Source organism: Armigeres subalbatus, unplaced genomic scaffold (assembly GCF_024139115.2).
Source record: "Armigeres subalbatus isolate Guangzhou_Male unplaced genomic scaffold, GZ_Asu_2 Contig330, whole genome shotgun sequence".
Taxonomy (NCBI): Eukaryota; Metazoa; Arthropoda; class Insecta; order Diptera; family Culicidae; genus Armigeres; species Armigeres subalbatus.
This window is the reverse complement of record NW_026943076.1, coordinates 32,832-55,919: the sequence shown is the minus strand read 5'-3', so window position 1 is coordinate 55,919 and position 23,088 is coordinate 32,832. Positions and strand designations below refer to the sequence as shown.

Below are 23,088 nucleotides of genomic sequence, written 5' to 3'. Positions count from 1 at the left end.
CTATTTGTTCCCCACAACATTCATTCGAATCCATAACCAATAACCTAAAAACATATACAAATGGAAAACAGACAGCAATTCTCGCTCCAGAGAATATGCTACAACTAATTCAGGACGTCTATAAAGAACATTTTTCGGATGCAGGTCACTTCGTAATTACCCAAAACTTGGTAGAGGATGTTGCCCTAGAAATAAGACAAGATATGATCATTAAAAAGGAACACGAACGGGCTCATCGTGGAATTTCTGAAGTAGAAAATCAAATTAAACGTTCGTATTTTTTCCCCAGAATGGCAATGAAAATTCGAAAATTTATAAATTCTTGTCCAATTTGCGCTCAACATAAGTATGAACGCAAACCCTATAACATTAAGATTTCACCTCGTCCGATTGAGAATGGACCATTCCATAGAGTACACATGGATATCTTTAGTATGAACAAGTTTTACTTTTTGTCTCTTATATGCGCCTTTTCGAAACACCTACAGCTTATACAAATTGATTCTAGGAACCTAACTGACGTTAAAATGCACTCTCACAATATTTCAGAACGTTCAGATCACCCAAGAAAATTATTTGCGACCATGAAGCTTCGTTTACTAGTATCCAACTTCGAGATTTTTGGCCAACTTTGGTACAAACATCGAATTTGCATCCTCTTCAGAGTCAAATGGTCAGATAGAGAAAGCGCATAGCACAATAATTGAATTGTACAATACAAATAAACACAGATTCAACGAAATTTCCTCCCAGAAATTGTCCAAATAATGACTTCTCTTTACAATGACACGATACATTCTGCAACAACCTTCACTCCTAACGAAGTTATCTTCAATCAGAGAAACTCTATTAGCCCAGATGGAATTGCAGTAGTTACAAATCGAATCTTTGAAAACGATGTGTCGAACATCTTCAAGAAGCCGCTAACAAAATGCAAAAATATAACCAATCTAAAGAGGAACCTCCACAAGTGAACGAAAATAGTAAAGTTTACATAAAACGAAATACAAGAAAAAGCTAGAGCCGGGATTCTCAGAAACAAAATGTCTGAAAAATATGGAACGAACTTTTATAAAACACACGAATGTTACACGCAATCAAAATAACATGAAACGTATAAGAAGCACACACTAATCTATTACCTTTCTTTTTTCAGGAAAACCCTTTCACGGAAAACTCTTGGATACCTATCAACTAATAATAATAAAAACAACAATTTTTTTTTTGAAAATCCTCTAATACAAAAACCCTATGCTCTTTTCATCCCCAGCTAAACCAATTAGGAGAACTACATATCACATTCTCATATTCTATTAACATAATTCGTAAAAACACGAACTGAAAGTCAAAACTTTAGAAGAAAAATGTATTTGAAAATTATCTTAACAACCTTCCTATTGAATTATATACATTGCCAAAAATTGGAAATATCAAACTTAAACGATCAACCATTATTAACCATTTTAGCAGGAAAATGTAGGATACAAACAGGTACAATTACCATAATTCATCCTATCAATATAACCGATATTGAACTTACTGTAAATCTTTTGACTAATGTAGTTTACCTAACTAATAATTACCTAACTCAGATTGCAAAACACAAAATTAAGGAACTTTATTCCAACCTAGTAGAAATTAGGCCTAGGGATCACCGTGGACGAAGAAGTATCGAGTCGATTGGCACTGCATGGAAGTGGATAGGTGGTAGCCCGGACGCCACCGACCTCAGAATAATCAACCAAACGATGAACGAGCTAATCATCAACAATAACCAACAATACAAAGTGAATGAGCAAATTGGCAACCGATTACAGGCAATCACGAAAACCATCAACGAGATTATAGAAAATAAAAGCAAAAACAAAATTTTACGCAACGGAATGGATACTATAGCAACCATCATGAAGATAGACATTATCAACAAACTTCTAGAACATATTGCAGAAGCTATCACACTATCAAAAATGTCATTATTGAGTAAAAAAAATACTTGCACCAAACGAGATATCCGTCATCAAAACCATTCTCGAAGACCAGGGAATAATCACGGATCTCCCTGACGAAATGATCAACTTAGTGAAACCAAGTATAGCAGTGAATGGAAAAAGCCTTCTATACATCATAAAAGTACCACAAGTGCAACAAACGGAAGCCTCAATTCTTCGGCTAATCCCAATATCTAAGAAAGGACAAATTATTTCGGAATATCCAAACTTTCTGATAAAATCAGAGAAAAACTGTTTTCAACAACACAACCACATGAATATATCCAAAGAAGCACGTACCTTACATCATTCTCAGATGACTGCGTAGAGCCTCTAATAGAAGGAAAAACAAGCAAGTGTACAACAAAGCCATCTATTTTACCAAAAATACAACTTGTAACGGATAATATGCTACTCATCAACAACGCTAAGAATGACTTGTTACATTCCGACTGTGGTCCAGATGATCGTAACCTAACTGGAAATATTGTAATAACATTTTTCAACTGCACTATCCACTGGAGAAACCAAACATTTTCGTCGAATGTCAGAGAGATGGAAACAACTATCATACAAGGAGCTATGCATAACCTGATCTTAAGTCAACATCCGGAAGAGGATGCCTTGGAAACAATGAACAATTTAACGATAGCTAACAGGAAGAAAATTGATCACGTCTATCTCATGCAATTCAGTAACAAATTATGGGATTGGAGTCTTCTCGGAGGAATCTCCATATCAATGATACTGACCATTACAATATCAATTTTTCTTTTCTAAATTATAGGCAATCTCTTTTCAAAGTCTTATCTAAACTATCAAGGAAAAAGAAAGCCAAGATGCCATCACCTACAAACAACACGCAGAACCAGGACGCGTGAGGACACGCTTTTTCACCCCCCGGAGGAGTTACGTTGGCACCAATTACCAATGTGCTGACCCAGAACTTAAGCTTGACAACAATCTACACCACGCAACCAGTGGACGGATGCCGCGTCAGCAAGTGGATCGAATGACCATCGACCATCGAACTTCGGACCCTTTGGAGTCAGCAGATTTAGAATAGGCTGTGAGGTTTCGAGGTCTATACAATTATTAATTAAATTCAGTTCAGTTCGTGTACGCGTAGTGTTAAGATGTATAAAAGTGTTTAAATAAATATATTTTTTTGAATTAAATCGAGCCACGACTCGTTAATATATAAATGCAGTGAAAGACAACAACGCTTTCCAACTTTCAAAATTTCTGTTCAAAAATATAAACAACTTTTTGCCAGGACTCCTTAATTAGACGATGCTCATGTGTACTTACCAAGTATGACTCCCGCGTGGTGAAGGTGACAGGATCCTGTGGATCACCGCTTGGGCATTGATAATCCACCCTTCCTGCCACCTGTATCAGCTTGGAGCCCGTTCGGGCCAAATCGATGAGATTCAGCCGAAGAGTATCGGCCGAAAATTCCACCTGGATAAATGAAAAGTTATGATAATCAGATAAGTTGCGTATGTACCAAACGGTTCTAAGGTGCAGTTTACCTTCCGTAGACATCCGACGAAATTGTTGTGCACTCGGGCGCCGAGTAGGGCTCGAGGGTTGACGGCTCCACCGACGTAGACTCGGGATGACGAAAGCATTGTGAACTTTCCGGCAATGTGCGAATGGTCGGTGTAGACATCGTCCACGACGGCAACCAGCTGGAATGATAAGAAAGAACATAGTATTTTAGAAAAAATGTCCACTTGATAATGACTGCAATTTCGGTAGAACTAGAATGTATTAAACTATCATAGTTAACATCTGGCCTAAAACGACGTGACCAAGAACTCATTGCCACACCTTCTGTCTAAAAAGTCTCACATTCCCTTCTTTCGTCGGTCTAAAAGGAATGTTTTTATTCGTTTCATGGTAAAATCCCACTTTTTACTATGTGAGCAGAAGTTTCAGGATGCGAAGCCAGTTGAAAAAATAACACTCTTTCGCAAAATAATCAACAAATTTTGTATATGCATTGCCACAGATCTCGTAAAAATCGTACCTAACGTAGAGTTAAAAAATGCTGATTTGATGCTGTTTGCCATTTGATGGAAGAAAAAACTTCATGTGAATGTGATTGTTACTTTTGCCTCTCCATCTCAGTTGAAACTTTTCAAAACTAGCATTCCTCGATTTCCTTCGATGATGCGAGCTGGCCCATTATGGAAAGCTTATTTCCTTTTACCCATACTTATTCCACGCAAGAACCTACATAGCGACGCAGAGCTCCCGGCACCCCCGGACTAGAATACATGAAGCGCAGAAAGTTTCGCCAATTTGTGCGTTTCTGCTACTGTTCCGCCCGTTTCTCCTCTTGAAAATTTATGGCGCTATTTGCATTTTTGTTCACTTTATCATAGAAAATGTGTGCGCGGGGAGTGTGTTGCAATGTCCAAAGTGTAGCAGAAGCATTGTGTAAGAGAGGCAGTAGCAAACTTTGGCTTTGCCACTGCCGCTGCTGCAAACGCTTTCGGGATCTTTTCCGAGTAATTTAACTCGGTTTACGAGAACGATGGCTAGCTGGTAGCCGGGACGGGAGTGTTCCGATCCCAGATGGTGGTCTAGTTGGATTTTAACTATATTTGCAGTTTCCGGCCGTTTTTTTCTATATTTTTCTCTGACTGTGCTGTGTGATGTGGTGACTTAGGAGGCATGCAGTAATCGCATTTCACAAACTGTTGGCATCCCGCAATTCGTTATACCATGAAAGGAAACCCGATTTGTCCATTTTGTAAGGCAAATAAAGAGGAACTTGCATATGACTCATAGTTTAACATGACATTTACTTTGGACATAGGAAGAAATGCTTTTTTGGCAACGAATGCTGACTAGCAATGTCAATCACTTTCACGCTACATAAAATTTGATAACCCTGAATCGGGAAGCTAAATCTGGCACCTAGTAATTACGAAGACTTCTATCTCCAAATTCTATCCATCCGCTATTATCGTTTAGATTGGAGATATCAACTTGAACATTTCTGAAATTGACAACTAAATTGGATTGTTTTCCGAGTCCCAAATTTCAATGTGGCACAACTGACAAATTCGCTTTTACGCCACCCTCCCACCTAGGGAGGTAACACACAGAAAAAGAGAATTTGGAAAATTAGTTTAACCTTCGGCTCTCATCAGCTGAGCTCAGATACAGCCTCAGCAGAAGCATTCGATTGTTCGATTTGTTAGGGTAAGCCACCACTTTGCACATCCTTTGCTCATAGGGTAACAGAGATATTTTTGACCATCGGTTGTATTTCCTACATATGTATTATCAAATAAAATTATGCTTTCATTGTTGATTTTCGTTACAACTTTTGCACATAGTGAGACATATATTCAGAGGTCCCTTCTATAGTTCTCCCATTATCCAGTATAGGATAGGAGGCAACGACAAATGAGACCAATTTTCCTCATGCCAAATGTGGGGACGTCGTTGTCGAATGACATCCCATCATCGCCACTTGTTTGTCCGGAAAGGTCTTTGACTTTGGCGGTTGAGTGGTTCTATAGTTACATACAACATATACTCATGCTGCTGGAAGTAGTATGATGGCATTCACAACTGGAAGCAGTCGTGTTCGCTCTTGTTCTTGAACAACTCCTTTATCCTTTCATAAGCTAAAGGAAATGGGACATTGTATTGCGCTACCACACGTTTCGTACAGGATCAATGGACAATAATGGCTGCCAGGAGGTCATTGTTGAAGTAGGTGTTGGTTTATTGTCATGTCTAGATGTAAGATAAAGAGTTTATTTAATTGGAATGACAAGTTTATTTTTCTGCGAAATACAGTAATATTTTGATTTTATCACTGCCCTGGTGAATTTTGGTGATAAAATAGGAAATGTGACAAAATCAGAAAAACAATAATTTTCAATTTTAAATTTATTTTGAATTTTAAAATACATGAACAGAACCCGTAATTTATTGTCTAGAAGGTTTACAAAATTCTTAACAAGTACTCAGAAATGATTCATAATAAATCACACGCAGTGAAAGTTATTTCATGAAAACCATTGTTGTTTGCGGAAGTATCCTAATTGCCGGAGGCAATTGGAATGTATTAATAATAACAAATATGTAACATAGCAAATAAGGATGATAGTGTTAAGAAAACACGGAACACCTAGTCTATGAGATGAAAGCATATATTAGATAAGCGGTTCTCAACCTGGGGTACATGTACCCCAGGGGGTACCTCGAACAAAAATGCATAATGGCGGATGTATTACAATTCCAATAAAAACTTATTCAAAAAAAAAATTCTTATTCCAAAACTTTTTTTTATACATAATATGCTCAGTAGTTCAAAGACTTTTGAATTCTATCTACCCCAAGCAGAGCAGTGTATGAATAGCTGTGGGACAGAAGATCATAAGGACAAAACGGCTCGACAAAAGGCTCGGGAGCCTCCTTTCAAGAGGCTCGGAAGCCTCCTTTCAAGAGGATCGGAAGCCTCCTTTCAAGAGGCTCGGAAGCCTCCTTTTAAGAGGCTCGGAAGCCTCCTTTCAAGAGGCCTCAGCCTCCTTCAAGAGGCTCAGGCCTCCTTTCAAGAGGCCTCAGGCCTTCTTTCAAGAGGCTCAAGCCTCCTTTCAAGAGGCTCAGAAGCCTCCTTTCAAGAGGCTCAGAAGCCTCCTTTCAAGAGGCTCAGAGCCTCCTTTCAAGAGGCTCAGAAGCCTCCTTTCAAGAGGCCTCAAGCCTCCTTTCAAGACGCTCAGGCCTCCCTTTCAAGAGGCTCAGAAGCCTCCTTTCAAGAGGCCTCAGGCCTCCTTTCAAGAGGCTCAGGAAGCCTCCCTTTCAAGAGGCTCAGCCTCCTTTCAAGAGGCTCAGGCCTCCTTCAAGAGGCTCAAGCCTCCTTTCAAGAGGCCTCAGAAGCCTCCTTTCAAGAGGCTCAGGCCTCCTTCAAGAGGCTCAGAAGCCTCCTTTCAAGAGGCTCCAGAGCCTCCTTCAAGAGGCTCAGGCCTCCTTTCAAGAGGCTCAGAGCCTCCTTTCAAGAGGCCTCAGAGCCTCCTTTCAAGAGAGGCTCAGAAGCCTCCTTCAAGAGGCTCGGAAGCCTCCTTTCAAGAGGCCTCAGAGCCTCCTTCAAGAGGCTCAGAAGCCTCCCTTTCAAGAGGCTCAGGAAGCCTCCTTTCAAGAGGCTCAGGCCTCCTTTCAAGAGGCTCAGAAGCCTCCTTCAAGAGGCTCAGGCCTCCTTCAAGAGGCTCAGAGCCTCCTTTCAAGAGGCCTCAGAGCCTCCTTTCAAGAGGCTCAGGAAGCCTCCTTTCAAGAGGCCTCAGGAAGCCTCCTTTCAAGAGGCTCAGAAGCCTCCTTTCAAGAGGCTCAGAGCCTCCTTCAAGAGGCTCAGAAGCCTCCTTCAAGAGGCTCAGAAGCCTCCTTTCAAGAGGCTCAGGCCTCCTTTCAAGAGGCTCAAGCCTCCTTCAAGAGGCTCAGAAGCCTCCTTCAAGAGGCTCAGGCCTCCTTTCAAGAGGCTCAGCCTCCTTCAAGAGGCTCAGAAGCCTCCTTTCAAGAGGCCTCAGGCCTCCTTTCAAGAGGCTCAGAAGCCTCCTTCAAGAGGCTCAGGAAGCCTCCTTTCAAGAGGCTCAGAAGCCTCCTTTCAAGAGGCTCAAGCCTCCTTTCAAGAGGCTCAGAAGCCTCCTTCAAGAGGCTCAGAAGCCTCCTTCAAGAGGCTCAGGCCTCCTTCAAGAGGCTCAGGCCTCCTTCAAGAGGCCTCAGCCTCCTTTCAAGAGGCTCAGGCCTCCTTTCAAGAGGCTCCAGCCTCCTTTCAAGAGGCTCAGGAAGCCTCCTTTCAAGAGGCTCCGGAAGCCTCCTTTCAAGAGGGCCTCAGCCTCCTTTCAAGAGGCTCAGGCCTCCTTTCAAGAGGCTCAGAAGCCTCCTTTCAAGAGGCTCAGAAGCCTCCTTTCAAGAGGCTCCAGCCTCCTTTCAAGAGGCTCAGAAGCCTCCTTTCAAGAGGCTCAAGCCTCCTTTCAAGAGGCCCAGAAGCCTCCTTTCAAGAGGCTCAGCCTCCTTTCAAGAGGCTCAAGCCTCCTTTCAAGAGGCCCGGAAGCCTCCTTTCAAGAGGCCTCGGAAGCCTCCTTTCAAGAGGCTCCAGCACTTTCAAGAGGCTCAAAGCCTCCTTCAAGAGGCTCAGGCCTCCTTTCAAGAGGCTCAGGCCTCCTTTCAAGAGGCTCAGGAAGCCTCCTTTCAAGAGGCTCGGAAGCCTCCTTTCAAGAGGCCTCAGAAGCCTCCTTTCAAGAGGCTCAGGAAGCCTCCTTTCAAGAGGCTCAGAAGCCTCCTTTCAAGAGGCCTCAGCCTCCTTTCAAGAGGCTCAGGAAGCCTCCTTTCAAGAGGCTCAGGAAGCCTCCTTTCAAGAGGCTCGAAGCCTCCTTTCAAGAGGCTCAGAAGCCTCCTTTCAAGAGGCTCAGAGCCTCCTTTCAAGAGGCTCAGGAAGCCTCCTTTCAAGAGGCCTCCAGAAGCCTCCTTCAAGAGGCTCAGAAGCCTCCTTCAAGAGGCTCGGCCTCCTTCAAGAGGCTCAGGCCTCCTTTCAAGAGGCTCAGGAAGCCTCCCTTTCAAGAGGCTCAGAGCCTCCTTTCAAGAGGCTCCGGAAGCCTCCTTTCAAGAGGCTCAGAGCCTCCTTCAAGAGGCTCCAGCCTCCTTTCAAGAGGCCTCAGGCCTCCTTTCAAGAGGCTCAGAAGCCTCCTTTCCAAGAGGCTCAGGCCTCCCTTTCAAGAGGCTCAGGAAGCCTCCTTCAAGAGGGCTCAGAAGCCTCCTTTCAAGAGGCTCAGCCTCCTTTCAAGAGGCTCAGAGCCTCCCCTTTCAAGAGGCTCAGGAAGCCTCCTTCAAGAGGCTCAGGCCTCCTTCAAGAGGCTCAGGCCTCCCTTCAAGAGGCCTGGAAGCCTCCCTTTCAAGAGGCTCGAAGCCTCCTTTCAAGAGGCTCAGGCCTCCTTTCAAGAGCTCAGGAAGCCTCCTTTCAAGAGGCTCAGCCTCCTTTCAAGAGGCTCAGAGCCTCCTTCAAGAGGCTCAAGCCTCCTTCAAGAGGCTCAGAAGCCTCCTTTCAAGAGGCTCGAAGCCTCCTTTCAAGAGGCCTCAAGCCTCCTTTCAAGAGGCTCAGAAGCCACCTTTCAAGAGCTCAGGAAGCCTCCTTTCAAGAGGCTCAGAGCCTCCTTCAAGAGGCTCAGAAGCATCCTTTCAAGAGGCCTCAGGCCTCCTTTCAAGAGGCTCAGAGCCTCCTTTCAAGAGGCTCAGGAAGCCTCCTTTCAAGAGGCTTGGAAGCCTCCCTTTCAAGAGGCCTGGAAGCCTCCTTTCAAGAGGCTCAGCCTCCTTTCAAGAGGCCTCGAAGCCTCCTTTCAAGAGGCCTCAGGAAGCCTCCTTTCAAGAGGCCTGGAAGCCTCCCTTTCAAGAGGCTCAAGCCTCCTTTCAAGAGGCTCGGAAGCCTCCTTTCAAGAGGCTCGGAAGCCTCCTTTCAAGAGGCTCGGAAGCCTCCTTTCAAGAGGCTCGGAAACCTCCTTTCAAGAGGCTCGGAAGCCTTCTTGCAAGAGGCTCGGAAGCCTTCTTGCAAGAGGCTCGGAAGCCTTCTTGCAAGAGGCGCGGAAGCCTTCTTTCAAGACGAACCTACTCCCTAGCAAGAGACACGTATGTCGTGATCCTAGTTTCAGGAGGCTTGGAAGCTGGAAGATATCTGGACGACTTCTAGTGGAATATCCAGAAGAATTCCTGGAGGATTGTCCGGAGGAACTCCTGGAGGAATATCCAGAGGAATTACTGGAGAAACATCTGGAGAGATTTCAGGACTATTACATGGACAATTTCTTGGAGGTATATCCGGATGAATGCCTGGAAAAATATTCTTAGGAACTCCTGGAGGAATTATTCGAGAAATATCAAGAGAAATTCCGGGAGGAATATCTATACAGAAACCTGAAGGAATATCTGGACGAATTCCTGGAGAAACATCCGAAACATCCTTCTTCTTATTGGCATCACATCCCCACACTGGGACAGAGCCGCCTCGCAGCTTAGTGTTCATTAAGCACTCCACAGTTATTAACTGCGAGGTTTCTAAGCCAGGTTACCATTTTTGCATTCGTATATCATGAGGCTAGCACGATGATACTTTTATGCCCAGGGAAATCGAGACAATTTCCAATCCGAAAATTGCCTAGACCGGCACCAGGAATCGAACCCAGCCACCCTCAGCATGGTCTTGCTTTGTAGCCGTGCGTCTTACCGCACGGCTAAGGAGGGACCGGAAACTCCATTTCTGGTGGAATATCCGGAAGCATTCCTGGATGAATATCCGCTCGAATTCCTGCAGGATTATTTGAAGCACTCCTGGAGGAATACCCGGAGGAATTCTTGGAGAAATATCCGGAGAAAGTCCTGCAGTAATATCTGGACAAATTTCTTGGGGAATATCGGGAAGAATTCCTGGAGGAATACCCGGAGGAACTCTTGTAGAAAAATCCGGAGAAATTCCTAGAATAATATCTGGACAATCTTCGGGAGGAATATCCGAAGGAATTCCTGGAGGAACATCCTGAGGAAATCCTGGAGGAATATCTTGACGAATCCCTGGAGGTTAGAGTGGCTCAAAAAACACTTTTTCAATTTTTTGATGGGCCGCCCTCTTATTCGGTTCTATTTGATGCCCTGATGCTCTGGACAAAATTTCAGCCAAATCGGTTAACGTTTGGGCGGTGCTAAACTCGTTGGAAGTTTATATGGAAAAATGTATGCAGAAACATCCAAAAACAGTGATTTGCACTTGTCCTAAGACGAGTTTATACCATCCCATTGAATTCCACCACTTCCACTAAAAAGCTCAAAATAATTTTCTTATCAAAATGATTTGCAGTTGGACGGCACAATTTACGATCAAGAACCATGATACTCATTCAGTTCATGTAGAATTAAATACAGAATGTTATGCTGAAAACCGCGAGAAGATAAGAGTTTATTAGGCAAAGATATTAGCATTTTACTGGAGAGGGGTGAATTTATTTCTTTTCAAAGATAAAAGAAACGAAATTTGCTCAAAACCCACTTCAGAGAAATGCTAATAACTTAGCCGGGCAAACTTTAATCTTCTCGCGGTTTTCTGCATAACATTCTGTATTAAATTCTTCAAGATCTGAATGAGTATCATAGTTCTTCATCGTAAGTTGTGCCGTCCAACTGCAATTCACTGTTTTTGGATGTTTCTGCATACATTTTTGCATATTAACTTCCAACGAGTTTAGCACCGCCCAAACGTTGACCAATTTGGCTGAAATTTTGTCCAGAGCATAAGGGCATCAAATAAAACTGAATAAGAAGGCCCATAAAAAAAAATGAAAAAAGTTGTTCCCATACTAATTTGAGCCACCCTACTGGAGGAATATCTGGAGGAATATCCGGATGAATTTATGGTGGAATGTCCGGAAGAATTCCTGGATGAATATCCGGAGAAATTCCTTGAGTAATATCTGGACAAAATCCTTGAGGAATATCCGGAGGAATATTTAGAGGAATTCCTGGAGGAATATCCGGATGAATTTCTAGTGAAATAACCGGAAGAATTCCTGGAGGAATATTTGGCGGAATTTCTTGGGTAATATCTGGATGATTTTCTGGTGGAATATCCAGAATAATTCTTTGATGAATTTTCAGAGGAATTATTGGAAGAATATCTTGACGAATTCCTGGAGTAATGTATTGACATATTCCTGTAGGAATATTCGGAGGAGTTCTTGGAGGAATATCTGGACGAATGTCTGGAGGAATATCTAGACGAATTTCCGGAGGAACACCGAGAGGAATTCCTGGCAGACTATCTGGACGAATTCCTGGAGGAATTTCCTGAGGAATTACGGGAAGAATATCCGGAGGCATTCCTGGAGGAATATCCAGAGAAATATCTTGACGAAATCCTGGAGGAATATCCGGATGAACATTCGTTGGAACTCCTGGAGAAATATCCGGAGAAATTCCTGGAGGACTGTCTGGAGGAGTTCTTGGAGGAATATCTAGGGGAATTCTGGGAGGAATATCTGGTTGAATTTATGGAGGAATATCCAGAGGAATTCTTTGAAGAATGTCCGGAGAAATCCTTCAGTTACGGTGACCATATGGTATCCTAAAGGAGGAAATGTCCTCCTTTTTTATTAGAAACTAGATGTCCTCCTTTTGCAGTAAAATGTCCTACTTTTTGGAAATTTTGAGAAAACAGTTGCATGAATAACTATTTCTGAGAAAATCTTGTTTAACAAACAATAATACAACAGAAGTCCATTCTGTAACAAAACGATGCACACGTTTGCGTTTCTGGTTTTAATTATGTAATACTAGCAGACCCGACGAACTTCGTTTCGCCTGGAATTGGTTTATTCTCTGATTAGATCTCGAGTTATGCAGAAATTTCTGTTACATTTGTATGGGAGTCTCCCTTTCCAGAAGGGGGAGGGGTTTCTGACTACTGACACAATCCCCGTGTCGAAACGTCGGGTAAGTAAAAAACTCGTTTTAATAATTGCAAGACTGAGTAGCCGTTCAATAAATAAAAACAAATTGAGACTTCAAACCACATACCAGTGCAAAACGCGAAAAAGTGCAATTCAGCGATGGTGTCGCGTTACGAAATAAATCGCGTTATATTTATCCATTTGGCCGAACAGACCATTAGCCTGAAAGTCATTTGGCCGAATGGGTCGTTTGGCCGAAAGGGTCGTTTGGCCGAAAGGGTCATTTGACGAAAGTGTCGTTGGCCGTAAGAAGTTGGTGTAAGAAGTTGTTGGGCTGTGAAATGGTGAGTTGACATCCGGGAAGGGGCGCCTAACATAGCTCTGGTCCTCACAAGTTCCAATACTCACGCTTCCACGGGTCTTCCGATGACAATTGACCGCCAGCTAAGGGTTGCGTACTTAGCTGGTAGTGCAGCCTGGGCACTGTTGTCCTTCTGACATCAGCTAGAGTGAGAGGATGCGTCCTGTGGGGTCTGCCTAGGATGTGATGGGGTTCGACAGTGGGCTCTGTTGAACTTCTATAAAAAGCTGCGTGTGTCCCCAAACAAGCCCTATCAAAGCGACCGTGTGCCGCTCAAAGCGCGCTAGCCTAGTCCTGGTGTTGGGTGGGACTTTAAACAAATTTGACCCGACTGATCGAGCGTCTGTCCACCAAGGAGGTGCGGCTCCAACAGCGTCTGTTCTGGCATCCAGCGGCTGAGTATGAAATGCTATTCCCCGGAAGCTATACCTAAGGTGGCAGCCCCATTCCGATGGATAGGGAACCTTGGGCCAACAACCTACTGTTCCCGAAACATCAATTTGTTCGAGAATCCGATAATGAAAGAATACGGACTGATTTTACGGCGACGACTCTTAGCGCGAAACAACGGACACGAATAGGAACATGGAGCGTTTTAACCCTAGCCCAGCAGGGTAAATCTACACAACTTGCCAATGAGGCACGCCGCATGAAGCTTGAGATCCTGGGACTGAGTGAAGTCCGTTGGCCAAACTTTGGAGAACACAGAACGCCGTCGGGACAAGTTCTGCTGTACTCTGGTTTACGAGGTGAACACGCTCCCCGGCATCGCGGAGTTGGCTTCCTACTAAGCGCTCAGGCACACTCTGCGCTTATGAAGTGGGAACCTATAAGTGAAAGGATAATCGTTGCCAGATTTAGAACACGGGTCCGAAACCTTACTATAATCCAATGTTATGCGCCAACCGATGCTGTCGATCTGCAAGACAAAGAGAACTTCTACAGTCAACTCAATGCCGTCGTAGATAGAATTCCGAAGGGTGATATCAAGATCTGTTTGGGAGACTTCAATGCGAAGATCGGATCCGACAACTCGATTCATGAGCGCATTATGGGACGTGAGACTCCCGTGACGGCTTTACAGAAAATCAAATCGACCACATCTGCATCAGCCGAAAATGGAAACGGAGCCTTCTTGATGTACGGAATAAACGTAGTGCCGATATCGCATCTGATCATCACCTTCTCATCGGCGAAATACGCCTGCGCATTGCGCGGATTCGTCGGCAGGAGGAAAGAGTTGGACGACGATTCAACACACGCCGACTGGAAGATGCCACGGTGAAACGGTCCTTCGTTGAAGAACTGGAGACGCGTGCTGCAGATATTCCGGAAGGTGGCAGCGTGGAAGACCAATGGACCGCCATCAAGAATGCCTTCATCGCAACCAGCGAGAACAATCTGGGCGAACTACGCACCCAGAGAAAACAATGGATCACCGATGAGACCTGGAGAAAGATAGAGGAGCGAAAAGAAGCCAAAGTCGCGATAGAGCGATCGAGAACCAGAGGAGCCAAAGTCTTAGCCCGTCAACGATACCCGGCTCTTGAGAAGGAATTAAAACGCTCATGTCGACGGGATAAGCGAGCGTGGGCAGACTCTCTGGCCGACGAATGAGAGAGAGCCGCCGCAACCGGGGACATTCGCCTCCTTTACGATATCTCACAACGCTTAAGCCATGGACGGATAATTTCATACCTGTTAAATTTTATGTCCCGAAGCTAATTTTCAAGTGCAGACCTAATTTCTCGCTGAAAGTCGGCTCCCCATGGTGTCGCGTTCCGCTGGAATGTGTCTTTAGTAGAATACTGTGCCCTTCAAGCTAACATCGACACCTTGATAAACTGGTACACGGTGCAATGGAATGGAAATCAACGTCAAAAAATGCAACGTAATATCGCTCAGGAGATCGAGAAGTTCGTCTGTCTTCGATTATAATATGTCTGCCGCCAGTGTCACAAGGGTAAGCACCGTTTCTTATTTTTTATTGCTCTTTATTGATTATTTCGTGGAAAATTTTTAATTTATTTATGGAAAATTATTCTTTTATAATTTGCTATTTTGCTTTTGCATATTTATTTTTGTTTTGTGGAAAATTCTTAATTGTTTATGGAAATTTTGTTTTATTTGTGGAAATTTTATATTTATTTATTGCTCATACCCATACCCTCTCTCTACTCTCTTTATTGGCAATTTCCTAATTATTTATGGAAAATTTCTAATTTTTAATGGAAATTTTATTTTGCTGCCATATAATACTGCTCGAAAACTTTCTACTGTGTCCGGGTCTGCAGTACACTGGAATACGCTGTCCTTGTGGGGGCTCCTTATCATGTAGTGCAGAGTAATCGGATCGAATGAATTCAGCGAAATTTCATTCGATTTGCGCTTCGTCGACTACCGTGGAATGACCTCGCCCGCATCCCCCATTATGAGCATAGCTGTGGATTAATTCATTTGTCATCTCTGGCTAGCAACGGTTGTTCATAGTCATGTTCGATACTCTGTCCCACAACATTGACTATCCAACCCTGCTAAGTAATGTCAACATCAACGTTCCTGCTAGATCAACCCGACATACAGATTTCCAACGTCTGCCAGCATACCGCACCGTTTTTGGACAAACCAACCCATTTGATACTTGTGGACGGCGTTTATTTTGATTATAATATGACCACGTGTATGTTTAAAAGTAGCATAGTTAGCTAGTAGTATTTGTCTGTACAATTAGTTTGAAGACAAGTAAATAGATAAATATTTATGATAATTGAAGGACAATCAACAATGCTTTACTACTTCACTGAGCATAAGCACAGAACTGTTTTAGATGATCTGATGTCAAATATCAAATTTCTAATAAAGAAGCCACTCTTCTCCAACCGGTTTGAGTTGCATTATAGATGATATTCATCATCTATCAGCATCGCTGTCAGCATCGAAACAGCATCTATCAGTTTTATTTCCTTTCCGGCAGAGTACACGTGTGTAACAGATATGTGTTTTCCACCATCCTTAACGATAGCAGCGATGTTAGAACCTCAAGGGTGTCAGGGGGGTCAAGCTCTTGGGCCCGGTAATAGCTCTGCGACGAAGAAGTTTGCAATTAATGAGACGCTAATTGGAATTAAGTTTACTCATTATTTTCGTTGAGTGAGTAGTTGCCTGCCATCGCTGCTGCTGCTTCTGCTGCCAACGAGGACTTAATAATGATGATGCTTCAATGTGAGGACGGATGCCGAACGGGGTAGGGCAGGTATAGGGATGGCATTGTTCCGGTGGTTAGGTTCGACAGAAAGATGCTGACGTGGGATCCAAGAGAATGGGATAAATTATGTCCTGCGAGTAAGATTAATGGGGATAACTTATGATTCGGCAAATAATGCGGTGTCGAACGACAGCTGCTGTGACAAAGTTCAAACACAGAGAACAGACATCCAACATATATTCTTCGGAATGCTATTCTTGTTATTTAGACCAAAATTAGAAAAGCTCTTACGCCACAATTTATTTTTTCCAGTTAATCATCACATTATATACATAGACAAAGAATTGTAATCCTATGTAATCCTATTTTGATAAGAATTAGCTTCCGGAGTGTACCTACATAATTTGCAAAATACTTCGGACCTATGTGATCGAATGAAATATTAATGCATGATTAGAACATCTCCAATTTAATATGTTCGTGTCTAATAAATCAACAGTCATCATTAACAAATAAAATGCCGTGATCAGGTTCGAGTTTTCCTGTAATTGCCACGTCTTCAACAAATGCAGCAAACAGAAAACCATTTTCCGTGCTGAAAGTTTTCCCCGTTGAGCTGCAAAGCTAACTACCTATGCCGCAGTGAATGCAGTAAAACAACTCATCGTTGCAATTAAGGAAAGTTTCTGCCCTTCTATTCTACGAACTCATTATCTGCCGTTTCAACTACCGTGCCATCATCTTCGATCGTAGGTAGACACTATAGACACACTCCTGTAGTAGGCGTACGACGCTAGAAAAAGAGATAATTTGCACTTTGCACTAAAAACTTACCCGGCAGAAGCTGGTTATTGATGAGATCTGCGTTTTTCGAAAAGGGGGTTCCGGAATCGTGGAGAGCAGCAGCGTGGGGATGAAATTGAAATCATTATTTTATTCACGTTTCACCGAATAGAGAGATATGGATTTCCGCTTTTTTTTTGTTACCTCTTGAATCCGTCGGTGGACAGTGACCTTGTGCCACTGGTGATCATCGAAGCGAACCCGAGCCGGTTTGATATGCATCTCTTGTTTGCCGTTCGAGAGGCCCATCGTCAGCGAAACACCACCGTCTCGGAGGGCCAAATTCAGGTAGTCCGTTCCGTGTCCTATGGTGAAAAAAGGAATATAAAACGTAGGAATATTTTAGTTTGTGAGATGGGTACTGGTCAAAATTATAGTAGGGCTTAATAGTGATTGCTGCATATGTTGCGCATGACTAAAATAGTGGAGTGGGACGGAGTGAGTCCTTTCGCTCCGTACCTAATCAATAAGATACGAGGAATTGAATCAGTTCAAGTCGGATGCATTTAGATTCTTTTTGGTCTCAACAATTTGCATGACAATCTTGTCGCTAATAACTGTGGACAATATTCATTGGCGTAAATAAGGGGGGGGGCTAGGAGGGGCTTAGCCCTCCCTAGAAAAAAATTAGCCCCCCCTAGGATTTGATAAGTTAGTTAGCAACATATAGCATAATGAATTACCGAAAAAGTTTGAAGACTAAAGAGTTATCTCTCATATTCATTCTATCATATTTAATGAAATGAGTGGAAGAAAAATTAGCTTGTTTCTGAATTCTGAGAAAGATTCCCATTAGCATCCGAGAAGGATTCTCATCAGAATCCGAGAAGAATTCTCACTTCAATCTCTAAAGAATTCTTTTCGGATTCATCGAAGTATTGCAATCGTAATCCAGAAGAATTCCTACTGGATTCTCTCCAGTATTGTTAAGCAATACCCTTGGGAATCTGTGAAAAATACCCTTTAAAATCCATGGAGGATTTGCTTTAGAATCTCTCCTCTCGTTGATTTGTTCCGGAATATCTCCAGATTCGTTTTAAGATTGGTTTAGGAATTCCTTGACAAATCAAAATCCTTCGGCGATTTGAAGATTTAATTCGGAGTCTCTCGACGTTTTGCAAATGATCTGCGTTAGGATCTCTAGACGATAAGGAATCTGGCTGACGATTAGCTTCGGAATCCCGCGAAGAATTGCTTCAGAATCATTCGACGTTCCGTTTCGGAATACATCGACGGTTTGCTTCAGAATTTCTCATAGATGTTGTTCAGAGTCCCTTAACGAATTTTTTGGAACCATTCGACGATTTGCTTCGAAATCCTTTGATGATTTGCATCGGAATCCCTCGGATTTGCTTCAACATGCTTGGAGGATTCCCTTCGGGATCGCTGGAGGATTCTTTTCGAAATAACTGAAGGATTAATTCGAAGTCGCTCGACGATTTGCTTCGAAGTCCTTCGACGGATTGCTTCGGAATCCTTCGACGATATGCGTCTTCATCCCTGGAACATTGCTCATGAAATACCTGGAACCATCATATTGGAATTCCTGGAGGGTTTTCGACGAAATCCTTGGAATATTCCCCTTCAAATACCTGAAACATTCCCTCCGAAATCTCTGGTGGATTCCCTTCATAATCCCTAGCTCCCAACGGTATTATTGAAGGATTCATGTCGAAATATCTAGAGATTCCCGTCGGAGTCCCTGGAACATTCCAGTCAGGATCACTAAAGGATTCTCATCAGAATTCTTGGAAGATTCTCGGCGGAATCCATGGAAAGTTGCACTATTTTTTTCATTTGAGATAGATAGAATATTTATGAAGTATGCAAATATATCCACTGTCTGACGCTAGTCGAGCCCAATTAAATATAGACTGTGAGACACGTGCACGTGCTTGAGAAAAGAGAATAATATGAATGAGTGTGATGGATCCACAATTGTCTTAGGTGTTTGGACTGCATTTGTCACATTATCGCTGATAACTTGATGAGATGTTAAAATGTTCAAAAAGAGGGTCAATTTCGAGAAAAAATATAAAGGGACTATAGCCCCCCCCCCCTAGGCATCCGAGGTAGTTACGCCAATGACAATATTATTATATATTATATTAAATTATTCATTTTGTTTTTTTCAAAAACTATCATTTTTTTCATGTTGTTGCGACAGTAACAGAACAGAAGGCGACACATTAGCTTTGTAGTCAAATTTGTATTTTCTCCAAACTGTAAATTAAGATATCCCATCGTTATTAGCTGGTTATGGAACAACTTCTCGCAAGGGCAGCTGTTGTATAATTGGTAATACGTACGTGTACTTAATGGAATAGCGTGAGTTCAAGTCCCACCGGCAGCGAAATCTTTTTTTCGCAATGTCTCATAAAAACACCTTAAAATGGCAAACTTGACTATGTGTATAAAAATTAAACATCTTTTAAAAAAAAGTAAATTATGTTATGTTCTCATTGCAATTCAGTGGCCCTTCTAATTGTTAGCCTTTGTTCACTGTCAGCTTTTCTAGGTTATAGTTAAGTTGTTGTAGTTTTAATTAGTTAGAATCCAGTTTTGGATTTAATTCAATCCTATTACCTGCTCTAGTTTGTAATCATGCTAAGAAACTAGATTAATATTGATGGGATAAAGTCACTTTCTACTAGTTGAGTAAATTCCAAGAAATCCACGTTGGAAAAATGTAATGGTTTTTCTCTGATGGAAGCTTATCAGCGATGACGTCGATTGAAGGACTTCGATAGAATAGGAGATGACGTCTTTTCAGTCAAGCGGAAGAACCGTTTGCGACAGGGCGACCAACTCGACGGTACCTGTGTTAGCAATCTCTCCCCGGTGCTTCCCTCTATTTATTAGGGTGAAGCACCTAGCACATCTATGTCGAGCCTTGTCGTAGGACACTTGAAGATTTCTTGTATAGTCTGCAAGCACTTGCTTGAGGGACTCGATCATCGGCTCCTTCTAAGACTTTGGCAACCTCAACCAACCTCGTACTCATTCACTGCGTCTTCCTCCGACAACGACCAAGACAAGATCGCCGACTTGAACCATTTCGGTTGCCTCCTTTAAACGAGTAGGTGCTCCACCAAAAAACGTTCCCAGAACTAATCGAGCTTACGCTGGATTCCGCTCAACGTATCCCTCAGTTTGCCGTGGATCCGCTAACGTTGACAATGGCTTGCATCGCTTCACTAGAGGTTCCAAACAGACAATTACTCGGCGTCAAAGCTTCCGATTCCGTGGAGTCCAACGGTAGGTATGTCAAAGGCCTCGGCTTAGCAATACTCTCAATTTCAACTATTAACAATGATATGGAAATGCTAATATCATCTTCCAAACTTAGACGCACATGTTCATGATAGAATTAGAGGCGAAAGTATAGAATTGATAGTTCCGTTAGGATACGGCAGGCATGAATAATGTTTTTTATAGAAGTCGATTTGAAAGCGAGCGGAGGGCAATATTTGTGATGGCACATATCACACGACCTTCCTTCTGCCAAGCTCCCGTATGAATACGGTCCTGGACCTAGTCCACAATGATACGGAGCGTAACAATATGGTCGACACAGGATCTTCCGGCACGGAATCCGGCCTGCTGCCGCCGGAGAGTCGCATCGATCTTCTCCTGAATCCGGGCTAGGACAACTTTGCATAGAACTTTGAGAACGGTACACAGCAACATAATGCCTCGCCAGATATCGCATACAGTCAGGTCACCCTTTCTGGACACCTTCACTAAGATACCTTGCATCCAGCCGACCAGGAAAGTTGGGGTGTCCCAGATATTACGAAATAAACGATGCAGTAGTTGAGCAGATGTCATGGGGTCAGCTTTGAGCATCTCGACTGATACATTTGGCCGTATAGGACATTTGACCGAATATGACATTTGGCCGAATAGGACATTTGGTTGAATAGGACATTTGACCGAATTGGTCATTTGGCCGAACAATGTCTTATTCAGCGAAATGTTCAATGTGGCCAAATGTTCTATTCGGTGAAATGTCCTATTCGGCTAATTGACCCTTTCCTAATGGTCTGTCCGACCAAATGGTATATTTGGCATTCGGCCGAACGGTATTCGGCCAAACGACCCTTCTCCATTCTAACCGTCTGCAAAAAAAAAAAGTTTATTAATAACTCTCGTGCGGCTGCTACACTGAGTGTTGTGGCCCGCTGCTCTAGTGACTGGAGGCTGCGGTACCGAAAGCCGCTGCACCGAAGTTTGCTGCACTTTAGGCTGCCGTACCGAAGGCTGCTGCACTGGAAGCTGCTGTACTGAAGGCTGAAGTATCATACATTGCTGCATCGAATACTGCTTCACCGATGACTGCGGGCTGCTGCACTGAAAGCTGTTGCACTGGAGACGAATGCACCATATGCTGTTGCACTAGAGATCTGAATTGGGATTTGTTGGGTCATCACGGTTTCCAATTGTCGCTTCCACATTCTTTATTCTCACCTGATTGTATGCTGTCGGAGCCGTTGATGAACGATGCCGTAGCCTTCGATCTCTCCCTGCATATCTCCAATTATTGTTGTGAAATGTTAATCAGCTTACAGAGGAGATGTTGGTTCAGATTTCTGCAGACAACGTTCTAGTCGCACCCGCAAAAAATGAATCAGGCCCATACTACCGTAATCTGATAAAGTGACGTATACGCCATTTTCAAAAAAATGGTGTTAACGAGTTGTACTTATCGAGCTCTTTAACAGAAAAATGAACTTTTTCAGATTACGGCAGCATAGTAATCTGACGATCAACGTCTGTTCGGGGAGGGGGAGCAACAGGCAGTCATCTGTGGTGTCAAAGGCAGGAATAGCCCGAATACGAAAAGGGGAACTGTGTAGTAAATCCAAACCCGGATGAAAATTATGCTGCTGAACCACTGAAGCTGCTGGCAGTTGATTAATTGGGTAATTTCACTTATTTTGAACAATCACGGGCCTAAGCTAAGCTAAGTTCTTTTTATATTCAATCGTCTTTAAATTGATCGTTTCAATAATCAGTTGCTTTCGCAGTACTATATTCCATCGTGACTTTTCGATTACCAGTACGACTCAGGTTCCCATGACTTCGTGACCCGCTGTAATCATAAACAAACACGTACCTATTCCTAATACCATATGCCTAATCATTTCACATTCTCTCACAGGCGTGACCTTCGCTATTTCACCGTCGAATGGCTTTGAAATGAAGTGGAGAATGAGCCCCCGAGTGAAAACGTTAGTCGTTCTACCTACACGCCGGATCCCGGCCCGGCCCCGGTTAATTTCGTGGATGAAGTAAGTATAAGCGTTCAGTATAAGTACTTTTGAGGCCGCTCCCGGCGCACTGTTGGATGCCGCCCCATGCAAAGCTCTCCCAATATGTCCCCAAACATTTCATCGAATTCAGTTTGCCTAGTTGGCTTGAGCCCCACGACGACACCATTGGCATCGACGTCGAGTCGCGTCACGCCAGTTAATTTCATGCTGTCACGATTCACCGCCACAACAGTACCCGGCTCGGCGCGGCTGTTTGGCGAATTTGGCACCACTCAACAATGTGTGCCACATGAAAAGTAAATCCATGTGGCTGTTGTAATCAGAACTTTTCCACGTGGCTTTGTTGAAAAGTTTTCCAACATTTCTTGCAAAGTTGGATTTTAGTAACACAATTTTGCCTTTCTCTACATTTAGGGTGTACCAAAAAACTACACTCTGAGAAAAATCTATACTAAATAGATTAAAAGTCATTCTAATCGGCTATTCGCCTGGTTGACCCCAGCTTCGTTTAAGTGCCAGTTATACTTGGTTAGTATAACTTTCATGTATATGGAAATAGTATTAAGCGAAACTATTGAAAATAGTATTGGTTGAGTTTATATAATGTTGATTAGAATTATTCAGTGTTTACAAACGAAAGCAGGAAAATATTTTTGTCAAACTTTTTATTTTATTCATTTCATTTAATTTAAGCATAATGTAACAAACGATACTGAGCATTGAGCAGTACTGCCGATGTCCTTGTCTGGTTGCTCTAGTATGTCAATGTCTAAAGTTGCCCCGCGGACGTGGGACATTGTTTGCGGGTAGGCTACCCGCTTTGCCAAATTCTTCCAACTGATTGGAAAGCGCATCCATCAAGGCATCCATACTTTGTTGCCGGCTCTATCTGACGGTCGTCATTTACGCACAACAGAGCTGTTATTGCTTGACCTAATTATCCGACTATACAGATCACGTGATGCAG

General features: G+C 43.1%; 1 protein-coding gene across 1 annotated transcript in view; it reads right to left on the bottom strand.

Moving 5' to 3' along the window:
- The window catches only part of LOC134204012 (neurexin 1-like), a gene marked incomplete at its 3' end in the record, with an annotated part of 80,381 nt that extends 59,004 nt beyond the window's left edge, over window positions 1–21,377 (bottom strand). The window contains exons 1-6 of the mRNA XM_062678851.1: window positions 21,316–21,377; window positions 21,103–21,251; window positions 16,990–17,150; window positions 16,837–16,863; window positions 3,524–3,682; window positions 3,300–3,452 (exon numbers count right to left, since the gene is read on the bottom strand). Coding sequence (XP_062534835.1) covers window positions 3,300–3,452; window positions 3,524–3,682; window positions 16,837–16,863; window positions 16,990–17,150; window positions 21,103–21,251; window positions 21,316–21,377 — 711 coding nt within the window. The remainder of the gene's footprint in view (window positions 1–3,299; window positions 3,453–3,523; window positions 3,683–16,836; window positions 16,864–16,989; window positions 17,151–21,102; window positions 21,252–21,315) is intronic.
- Between the last annotated feature and the right edge of the window lie 1,711 nt (window positions 21,378–23,088).